At 41.3% G+C, this 12039-nt stretch overlaps 1 protein-coding gene across 1 annotated transcript in view; it reads right to left on the reverse strand.

The window, feature by feature from the left end:
* Window positions 1-9486, reverse strand: part of LOC108274725 (titin) — a 58128-nt gene extending 48642 nt beyond the window's left edge. Inside the window, exons 1-8 of the mRNA XM_053685930.1 lie at window positions 9421-9486; window positions 6443-6496; window positions 5383-5563; window positions 4372-4632; window positions 3363-3623; window positions 2351-2611; window positions 1344-1604; window positions 332-592 (exon numbers count right to left, since the gene is read on the reverse strand). Of these exons, the coding sequence (XP_053541905.1) occupies window positions 332-592; window positions 1344-1604; window positions 2351-2611; window positions 3363-3623; window positions 4372-4632; window positions 5383-5563; window positions 6443-6496; window positions 9421-9486 (1606 nt within the window). The remainder of the gene's footprint in view (window positions 1-331; window positions 593-1343; window positions 1605-2350; window positions 2612-3362; window positions 3624-4371; window positions 4633-5382; window positions 5564-6442; window positions 6497-9420) is intronic.
* Window positions 9487-12039: the final 2553 nt, after the last annotated feature.

The following is a 12039-nucleotide window of genomic DNA, read 5'->3' on the forward strand; positions in this document are numbered from 1 at the left end:
GTTGCGTTTACGTGAATCAATACCATTTAGAATATTGCAAAAAAAATTCAGATTAATATCAGAATATTGATGTGCATGTGAACATAGTCATTGTTTCAAGAAATACATGTATAAAATTCTGAATGACTAAAACTCTGGTTGAGAATTACTAAAACACTACTAAGGCCCACATATACAGAGACACAGTGAGATATAATTACACAGAGAGAAATGCATTACTCATTTTCAACAGTACTGTAATTTAGGCAGGTTCAAGTGTTCTGTCAGTCCAATCTAATAAAAAATTCAGTCAAATGAATTAGGTTGTCTTTATCAGCAGCACAGGACTTACTTGCGAAGGCTGAAGTTTGAGTTGGTGCTCCTGCAGTTTGTCCATCTGCAGCAACTGCAGTAACAGTGAATGTGTATTTCACTCCAGCGGTCAGACCAGTGACAGTGTAAGACGTGTTTGAAGTGTTACTGCTGTTATTCACACTGCCACCAGCCCAATTTACTTTAAAGTACGACCTGTTCCCAGGTGGCTCATTCCAGGTTAGAGACACAGATGATGTGGTTTTGATAGAGACAGTGAGATTTGTGACAGCATTTGGCTCTGCAAATCACACACACACACAAATGTGTAAATTATTCACATCTATGTATCTTAATATCTTAAACATTGACTATGTTACATGCACATCAAATTCCATTTAAAAGTCTATATCTTCAGCTTGCAGCCATATTCTGAATGCAATGTTTATATGTGTACAGGCATCAGAATATTCCTGTATACATGTTTGTTGTAAGTATGCCTGAGTTGCCATTCCTAAATACTTAGCCTACAGCTAAGCATCTGTTAGCACCCACAATTTCTTGAGGACTGATCATGCGCATATATCTCCTTTCAGTGGATTTTCTGAATAAGGTGTTTACATGAAACCAATTTCCGATTAAAACGGGCATATTCCAGGGGTGGAAATCAGAATTTGGGGCATCAGAATATTGTCTTGATCTGAATTGGGCAGTCGGATTGTTGCGTTTACGTGAATCAATACCATTTAGAATATTGCAAAAAAAAATTCCGATTAATATCAGAATATTGATGTGCATGTGAACATAGTCATTGTTTCAAGAAATACATGTATAAAATTCTGAATGACTAAAACTCTGGTTGAGAATTACTAAAACACTACTAAGGCCCACATATACAGAGACACAGTGAGATATAATTACACAGAGAGAAATGCATTACTCATTTTCAACAGTACTGTAATTTAGGCAGGTTCAAGTGTTCTGTCAGTCCAATCTAATAAAAAATTCAGTCAAATGAATTAGGTTGTCTTTATCAGCAGCACAGGACTTACTTGTGAAGGCTGAAGTTTGAGTTGATGCTCCTGCAGTTTGTCCATCTGCAGCAACTGCAGTAACAGTGAATGTGTATTTCACTCCAGCGGTCAGACCAGTGACAGTGTAAGACGTGTTTGAAGTGTTACTGCTGTTATTCACACTGCCACCAGCCCAATTTACTTTAAAGTACGACCTGTTCCCAGGTGGCTCATTCCAGGTTAGAGCCACAGATGATGTGGTTTTGATAGAGACAGTGAGATTTGTGACAGCATTTGGCTCTGCAAATCACACACACACACAAATGTGTAAATTATTCACATCTATGTATTTTAATATCTTAAACATTGACTATGTTACATGCACATCAAATTCCATTTAAAAGTCTATATCTTCAGCTTGCAGCCATATTCTGAATGCAATGTTAATATGTGTACAGGCATCAGCATATTCCTGTATACATGTTTGTTGTAAGTATGCTTGAGTTGCCATTCCTAAATAGCCTACAGCTAAGCATCTGTTAGCACCCACAATTCCTTGACGACTGATCATGCGCATATATCTCCTTTCAGTGGATTTTCTGAATAACGTGTTTACATGAAACCAATTTCCGATTAAAACGGGCATATTCCAGGGGTGGAAATCAGAATTTGGGGCATCAGAATATTGTCTTGATCTGAATTGGGCAGTCGGATTGTTGCGTTTACGTGAATCAATACCATTTAGAATATTGCAAAAAAAATTCAGATTAATATCAGAATATTGATGTGCATGTGAACATAGTCATTGTTTCAAGAAATACATGTATAAAATTCTGAATGACTAAAACTCTGGTTGAGAATTACTAAAACACTACTAAGGCCCACATATACAGAGACACAGTGAGATATAATTACACAGAGAGAAATGCATTACTCATTTTCAACAGTACTGTAATTTAGGCAGGTTCAAGTGTTCTGTCAGTCCAATCTAATAAAAAATTCAGTCAAATGAATTAGGTTGTCTTTATCAGCAGCACAGGACTTACTTGCGAAGGCTGAAGTTTGAGTTGGTGCTCCTGCAGTTTGTCCATCTGCAGCAACTGCAGTAACAGTGAATGTGTATTTCACTCCAGCGGTCAGACCAGTGACAGTGTAAGACGTGTTTGAAGTGTTACTGCTGTTATTCACACTGCCACCAGCCCAATTTACTTTAAAGTACGACCTGTTCCCAGGTGGCTCATTCCAGGTTAGAGACACAGATGATGTGGTTTTGATAGAGACAGTGAGATTTGTGACAGCATTTGGCTCTGCAAATCACACACACACACAAATGTGTAAATTATTCACATCTATGTATCTTAATATCTTAAACATTGACTATGTTACATGCACATCAAATTCCATTTAAAAGTCTATATCTTCAGCTTGCAGCCATATTCTGAATGCAATGTTTATATGTGTACAGGCATCAGAATATTCCTGTATACATGTTTGTTGTAAGTATGCCTGAGTTGCCATTCCTAAATACTTAGCCTACAGCTAAGCATCTGTTAGCACCCACAATTTCTTGAGGACTGATCATGCGCATATATCTCCTTTCAGTGGATTTTCTGAATAAGGTGTTTACATGAAACCAATTTCCGATTAAAACGGGCATATTCCAGGGGTGGAAATCAGAATTTGGGGCATCAGAATATTGTCTTGATCTGAATTGGGCAGTCGGATTGTTGCGTTTACGTGAATCAATACCATTTAGAATATTGCAAAAAAAAATTCAGATTAATATCAGAATATTGATGTGCATGTGAACATAGTCATTGTTTCAAGAAATACATGTATAAAATTCTGAATGACTAAAACTCTGGTTGAGAATTACTAAAACACTACTAAGGCCCACATATACAGAGACACAGTGAGATATAATTACACAGAGAGAAATGCATTACTCATTTTCAACAGTACTGTAATTTAGGCAGGTTCAAGTGTTCTGTCAGTCCAATCTAATAAAAAATTCAGTCAAATGAATTAGGTTGTCTTTATCAGCAGCACAGGACTTACTTGTGAAGGCTGAAGTTTGAGTTGGTGCTCCTGCAGTTTGTCCATCTGCAGCAACTGCAGTAACAGTGAATGTGTATTTCACTCCAGCGGTCAGACCAGTGACAGTGTAAGACGTGTTTGAAGTGTTACTGCTGTTATTCACACTGCCACCAGCCCAATTTACTTTAAAGTACGACCTGTTCCCAGGTGGCTCATTCCAGGTTAGAGACACAGATGATGTGGTTTTGATAGAGACAGTGAGATTTGTGACAGCATTTGGCTCTGCAAATCACACACACACACACAAATGTGTAAATTATTCACATCTATGTATTTTAATATCTTAAACATTGACTATGTTACATGCACATCAAATTCCATTTAAAAGTCTATATCTTCAGCTTGCAGCCATATTCTGAATGCAATGTTTATATGTGTACAGGCATCAGAATATTCCTGTATACATGTTTGTTGTAAGTATGCTTGAGTTGCCATTCCTAAATAGCCTACAGCTAAGCATCTGTTAGCACCCACAATTCCTTGAGGACTGATCATGCGCATATATCTCCTTTCAGTGGATTTTCTGAATAAGGTGTTTACATGAAACCAATTTCCGATTAAAACGGGCATATTCCAGGGGTGGAAATCAGAATTTGGGGCATCAGAATATTGTCTTTATCTGAATTGGGCAGTCGGATTGTTGTGTTTACGTGAATCAATACCATTTAGAATATTGCAAAAAAAATTCAGATTAATATCAGAATATTGATGTGCATGTGAACATAGTCATTGTTTCAAGAAATACATGTATAAAATTCTGAATGACTAAAACTCTGGTTGAGAATTACTAAAACACTACTAAGGCCCACATATACAGAGACACAGTGAGATATAATTACACAGAGAGAAATGCATTACTCATTTTCAACAGTACTGTAATTTAGGCAGGTTCAAGTGTTCTGTCAGTCCAATCTAATAAAAAATTCAGTCAAATGAATTAGGTTGTCTTTATCAGCAGCACAGGACTTACTTGTGAAGGCTGAAGTTTGAGTTGATGCTCCTGCAGTTTGTCCATCTGCAGCAACTGCAGTAACAGTGAATGTGTATTTCACTCCAGCGGTCAGACCAGTGACAGTGTAAGACGTGTTTGAAGTGTTACTGCTGTTATTCACACTGCCACCAGCCCAATTTACTTTAAAGTACGACCTGTTCCCAGGTGGCTCATTCCAGGTTAGAGCCACAGATGATGTGGTTTTGATAGAGACAGTGAGATTTGTGACAGCATTTGGCTCTGCAAATCACACACACACACAAATGTGTAAATTATTCACATCTATGTATTTTAATATCTTAAACATTGACTATGTTACATGCACATCAAATTCCATTTAAAAGTCTATATCTTCAGCTTGCAGCCATATTCTGAATGCAATGTTTATATGTGTACAGGCATCAGAATATTCCTGTATACATGTTTGTTGTAAGTATGCCTGAGTTGCCATTCCTAAATACTTAGCCTACAGCTAAGCATCTGTTAGCACCCACAATTCCTTGAGGACTGATCATGCGCATATATCTCCTTTCAGTGGATTTTCTGAATAAGGTGTTTACATGAAACCAATTTCCGATTAAAACGGGCATATTCCAGGGGTGGAAATCAGAATTTGGGGCATCAGAATATTGTCTTGATCTGAATTGGGCAATCAGATTGTTGCGTTTACGTGAATCAATACCATTTAGAATATTGCAAAAAAAATTCAGATTAATATCAGAATATTGATGTGCATGTGAACATAGTCATTGTTTCAAGAAATACATGTATAAAATTCTGAATGACTAAAACTCTGGTTGAGAATTACTAAAACACTACTAAGGCCCACATATACAGAGACACAGTGAGATATAATTACACAGAGAGAAATGCATTACTCATTTTCAACAGTACTGTAATTTAGGCAGGTTCAAGTGTTCTGTCAGTCCAATCTAATAAAAAATTCAGTCAAATGAATTAGGTTGTCTTTATCAGCAGCACAGGACTTACTTGTGAAGGCTGAAGTTTGAGTTGGTGCTCCTGCAGTTTGTCCATCTGCAGTAACAGTGAATGTGTAGTTCACTCCAGCGGTCAGACCAGTGACAGTGTAAGACGTGTTTGAAGTGTTACTGCTGTTATTCACACTGCTGCCAGCCCAATTTACTGTAAAGTACGACCTGTTCCCAGGTGGCTCATTCCAGGTTAGAGACACAGATGATGTGGTTTTGATAGAGACAGTGAGATTTGTGACAGCATTTGGCTCTGCAAATCACACACACACACACACACACACACACACACACACACACACACACACACACAAATGTGTAAATTATTCACATCTATGTATTTTAATATCTTAAATATTGACTATGTTACATGCACATCAAATTCCATTTAAAAGTCTATATCTTCAGCTTGCAGCCATATTCTGAATGCAATGTTTATATGTGTACAGGCATCAGAATATTACTGTATACATGTTTGTTGTAAGTATGCTTGACTTGCCGTTCCTAAATACTTAGCCTACAGCTAAGCATCTGTTAGCACCCACAATTCCTTGACGACTGATCATGCGCATATATCTCCTTTCAGTGGATTTTCTGAATAACGTGTTTACATGAAACCAATTTCCGATTAAAACGGGCATATTCCAGGGCTGGAAATCAGAATTTGGGGCACCAGAATATTGTCTTGATCTGAATTGGGCAATCGGATTGTTGTGTTTACGTGAATCAATACTATTTAGAATATTGCAAAAAAATTCAGATTAATATCAGAATATTGATGTGCATGTGAACATAGTCATTGTTTCAAGAAATACATGTAAATCCAGGTGAATAAAATTCTGAATGATTAAAACTCTATTTGATAACTACTAAAACACTACTAAGACCCACATATACAGAGACACAGTGAGATATAATTACACAGAGAGAAATGTATTACTCATTTTCAACAGTAGTGTATTTTGAGCAGGTTCAGGAGTTCAGTCAGTCCAATCTAATCTAAAATTCAATCTAATCAATTTAATGAATAAGGTTGTCTGTATCAGCAGTACAGGACTTACTTGTGAAGGCTGAAGTTTGAGTTGGTGCTCCTGCAGTTTGTCCATCTGCAGCAACTGCAGTAACAGTGAATGTGTAGTTCACTCCAGCAGTCAGACCAGTGACAGTGTAAGACGTGTTTGAAGTGTTACTGCTGTTATTCACACTGCCACCAGTCCAATTTACTGTAAAGTACGACCTGTTCCCAGGTGGCTCATTCCAGGTTAGAGACACAGATGATATAGTTTTGTTAGAGACAATGAGATTGGTGACAGCATTTGGCTCTGCAAATCACACACACACACACACACACACACACACACACACACAAACACACACACACACGCATACGTGTTAATTATTGACATCTATATATTTTTTTATCTTAAACACTGTTTTGAGAAATGCAGCTAAATCCAGGTGTATAAAATTTTGAATGATGAAAACTTTGGTTGATAATTACTAAAACAAACAAAGACTAACACATACAAAGACACAGTGGGACATAATTACACAGAGAGAAATGCATTATGCATTTTCAACAGTTGTCATGATTCCCCCTTGAAGCAGCGTGCTCTAAGCGCGAATGCGCGAGCACCTGCTTTTCCGTTGTTGACCGTAATGACATCTGGACACGTGTGTTTTGTTTATGTTTCTGTCATGTCTCCTCCCTGTTCCATCATTGGCTGGGATTTCACGTCGGTCTCTATTGCTCTCAGCTGCTAGCGGTTTAGACGCTGATCATGTCCGCATATATACCGCGCGCCTCCCAGCACACAACGCGGAAGATTGTCATAGTTAGTTTAGTTCGTATCATAGTCTCGGTCCATGTTTAGAATTAGTTTATTTCGAGTCATAGTCATAGTCACGTTCCATGTTTAAAGTTAGTTCGCGCTGGATTATCCGCTTCCAGTTCCTCGTCATAGTTCGTTTCTCGTTTTGTTTATCAACCCTGTTTTCCGTGACCACGACCTAGATTCCAGCCTTGCCCCGTATATGCCTGTCTCTCTTTCAAATAAACAACTGTTCATCCTGCACTTGCATCCGTCCTATCTCTGCTCCATCACGATTCGTGACAGAATCTTCCGCCGAAACATAGATGCAGCAGGAGAACGGAGGAGACGCAAAACCCGGAAGTCGACGCTAACCGTCCCCGCTATGGACTCAGTCCACTTCCCACAATGGACATTTATGGAGCTTCCTGATCCATTTGATGGATTTTTCGGTGCCCCAGAATATTCCCTGGTAGACTGTCAATTCTATTTCTCCAGTCTGTCAGACCCTAAGCCAGAGGAGAAGTACTGGCTCCGATTCATGTGGTCCCGGTTCTTTGGACCGGCCCGTCAATGGGTGCAGCTCAAACTGGATAAGCACTGTAGGAACCTGGACAGTGTAGAACAGTTTGTGGGGGAATTCATGATGCGATTCTGGAGGCGAAGGACGAGCTAGAACAACTTCTCAGGGGGGTAAGTCTGGCAGGCGAACCTGCCCTGCCGTTTACCCACTACTACAGGCAAATTCATGCAGAGCTCAACTCTGAAATCCAAGTCAAGTCTCAAGTCCCTGAAATCCCAGTGAAGCCTCCAGTCCCCGAAATCCCAGTCAAGCCTCCAGTCCCCGAAATCCAAGTCAAGCCTTCAGTCCCCGAAATCCCAGTCAAGCCTCCAGTCCCCGAAATCCCAGTCAAGCCTCCAGTCCCCGAAATCCCAGTCAAGCCTCCAGTCCCCGAAATCCCAGTCAAGCCTCCAGTCCCCGAAATCCCAGTCAAGCCTCCAGTCCCCGAAATCCCAGTCAAGCCTCCAGTCCCCGAAATCCCAGTCAAGCCTCCAGTCCCCGAAATCCCAGTCAAGCCTCCAGTCCCCGAAATCCCAGTCAAGCCTCCAGACCCTGAAATCCAAGTCAAGTCTCAAGTCCCTAAGGTCCAAGTCCCAGTCAAGTCTCAAGTCCCTAAGGTCCAAGTCCAAGTCAAGCCTCCAGTCTCTGAGGTCCAAGTCAAGCCTCCAGTCAGTGAGGTCCAAGTCAAGCCTCCAGGCTCTGAAGTCCAAGTCAAGCCTCCAGTCACTGAGGTCCAAGTCCAAGTCAAGCCTCCAGGCTCTGAAGTCCAAGTCAAGCCTCCAGGCTCTGACATCCAGGCCAAGTCTCCAGTCTCTGATGTCCAGGCCAAGCCTCACGTCCCTGAGGTCCAGGCCAAGCCTCACGTCCCTGAGGTCCAGGCCAAGCCTCACGTCCCTGAGGTCCAGGCCAAGTCTCACGTCCCTGAGGTCCAGGCCAAGTCTCATGTCCCTGAGGTCCAGGCCAAGTCTCACGTCCCTGAGGTCCAGGCCAAGTCTCACGTCCCTGAGGTCCAGGTCAAGTCTCACGTCCCTGAGCTCACGTTCAAGCCTGCTGATCCAGTTGACCAAGCTCTGCTAATATCTAAGCCTAATGACCAAGTTCTGCTCACGCCCCAGTCTGCTGACACGCCCAGCCAAGCTCTGCTCAAGCCCCAGTCTGCTGACACGCCCAGCCAAGCTCTGCTCACGCCCCAGTCTGCTGACACGCCCAGCCAAGCTCTGCTCACGCCCCAGTCTGCTGACACGCCCAGCCAAGCTCTGCTCACGCCCCAGTCTTCTGACACGCCCAGCCAAGCTCTGCTCACGCCCCAGTCTGCTGACACGCACAGCCAAGCTCTGCTCACGCCACAGTCTGCTGACACGCACAGCCAAGTTCTGCTCACGCCACAGTCTGCTGACACGGCCACCCAAGCTCCGCCCATGCCCAAGGTTCACCTGGTGACCTCAGAGCCTCAGCCCCCCCTGTTCAGCTGTGGTCGTCGCTCAGCCTCCCTGTTCAGCTGAGGTCGCCGCTCAGCCTCCCTGTTCAGCTGAGGTCGTCGCTCAGCCTTCCTGCTCCATGGCAAACATCATTCCCCCTTTCTGCTTTGAGGAGACCCACACTTCTCTCCCTGGCCGCACAGAGACCCACGCTCCTCTCCCTGGCATTACAGGGGACGTCGCTCTACCTTCATGCTCCGCCGAGGACGTCGCACAGCCTGACTGCCCGACTGCGGACGTCGCTCCGCTTTCATGCTCCGACGAGGACGTCGCCTTGCATCCCTGCTCTGCTGAGTACAGTGTTCTGTTTCCCTGCTCCGCCGAGGACGTCACTCTGCCTTCATGCTCCGCCGAGGACGTCGCTTGAAAATAAAATACTTATTTTTTTTTTTTGCACCATTTTGTGTAAACTCTAGCCAGATATTGTTGAGTGTGAAAACCCCAGGAGATCAGCAGTTTCTGAAATACTCAAACCAGCCCATCTGATACCGACATCCATGCCACAATCAAAGTCACAGAGATCACACTTTTCCCCATTCTGATGTTTGATGTGAACAAAACTGAAGCTCTTGACCTGTATCTGCATGATTTTTGCATTGTGCTGCTGCCACACGATTGGCTGATTAGATAACTGCATGAATGTACAGTAATGTTAAAAACTATGATAATGGAAAAAGTTCTACCCAGCTTCTACCAACCCATCCCTGCCCCCACTGCTCTGCTTATGCTATGCTATTACCCATGGCATACTCAGTCCAGTTCAGTAATATAGAGGAGTTTGTAACGTTAAGTACTGTGAGATTGTTAACAGTATCAGGCTCTGTGAAGGCAAAAGAGGTTGATTAACATTAACTTTGTTCAGAAATTCCTTTTGTCATTAAATGAGAACACTATTCTCTAAAACATACTTGTATAGACTGAAAGACCAACTGTTTCTCCTTCTGTTATATTGTCTGCAGCAACAGCAGATATCAGGATGGTGTAATTGACTCCAGGATTGAGAGTAGTAATGTTAAAGAACGTGTTTGAGGTTGTTGAATTCAAAGTGATGCTGTCATTACTCCACTGTACTTTAAAGAAAGATCTTTCTCCTATTGGTTCAGTCCAGTTCACAAGCAATGAGCTTGTTGTAATTTCAGTTACAATGAGGTCACTTGCAGAAACTGGTTCTGTGAGTACAGGTTAGAGACCATTGTGTTAGGAAACCACAAAAATTTTCATGAAACAAACAGCTAATAACAAATTCCATGGATCGACTCTTCTTCAATGAGCATGTTATCTTGGACAGGGTTGCGGTGAATCCAAAGCCTATGCCATGGACATTGGGCACAAGATGGGAATACACTCTAGATCTAATGCCAGTCCATCAGGGGGAACACAGACATTCATACTCAGGGGCAATTTAAATCAGCCAGTCAACTCACCAGAATGGTTTTGGGAGGTGGGAGTGCCCTCTACTAATATTGGCACCCTTGGTAAATATGAGCAAAGAAGGCTGTGAAAATTGCCTTCATTGTTTAACCATTTGATCTTTTGTTTATTCACAAAAATATTCTACTCTCATGGATATCTGTCACGTATTGTGACGTGAGGAAGTTCAGACGGACAATGAGACTGCCAACAGCATTTGGCTCTGCAAATCACACACACACACACACACACACACACACACACACACACACACACACACACACACACACACACACACACACACACACACACACACACACACACACACACACACATGTGTCAATTATTCATGTCTATAATTTTAATAACAAAGATTGTCTGAACAACATGAATGTGTCTGAACAGTGCATGGGCCTACATGCACTCAGACATACTGAAATATAGAGAAATACAAAAAGAAATTTTCACATTTTTAGAACTTGGACAATTAGTTGTAGTTGACCAAAATTATACAGTATTTTATATTCACATACAGTATTTTATACTGCGGTAAGTTTCGTTCCACAAATTTCATCGGATAAGCACCTTTCCAAGAGTGCTGATATTTAGCATATCTGGACTGAAACATTTCACTGTATCACTCCGCTTGTCTGTGTTCACTATGTACAATTCCAAAACTAGCAATAATGTGTTACATTGAAACCGTTACTAATAAGAACTTTCAGTCAGTCTGTGCACTGCATATCAACACACTACTCTCTGTCTAGCTGTGGCTTCTTTCTGAACTATTTTATAAACAAAATATTTAGCCATATTGTGTCTGAAATGTCATATATAATGTATATAATTATAATGTATATAATTATAATTATAAATGTATATAATTCTACAGTGACTGTGGTAGTCAGACCAGTGATTGGGTAAACAAAGTGTCTGAAATGGTACTGTTGGACCAGCCATAGTTACTGTAAAGTTGGTGTTTGGGGTGAGGTCCCACATTAGAGACACAGGTGACATATTTTCATTACAAATGTTAAGATCCATGAAATATCCATGTAACCATTTAATAACAATGAGATTTACTGTTATAATCAGACAGGTTTCACAGAGACTACTTAGCCTGTGTTTCCATTAATATTACCTACAGCAAGAAAGCTTAATAGTGTGTCATTGCACCCTACACTCAGAAAATATTCAGACCCTCTAGACATTTTCCTCACTTTGTTACATTAGAGCATTATGCCCTGTCCCAAATCGTGCATTTGTTGATTCAAGGTCATTTGTGCATTCCTATAATGTTGGTGAGAATGTAGTCCCATTTTGCATTTTAGACCTTAAAAGTGCTCAATTTAACTTGTTATTAAGCAGCCTTAGGGTTAGAACTTATGTAAAACATT

Source organism: Ictalurus punctatus, chromosome 14 (assembly GCF_001660625.3).
Source record: "Ictalurus punctatus breed USDA103 chromosome 14, Coco_2.0, whole genome shotgun sequence".
NCBI classification, from domain to species: domain Eukaryota; kingdom Metazoa; phylum Chordata; class Actinopteri; order Siluriformes; family Ictaluridae; genus Ictalurus; species Ictalurus punctatus.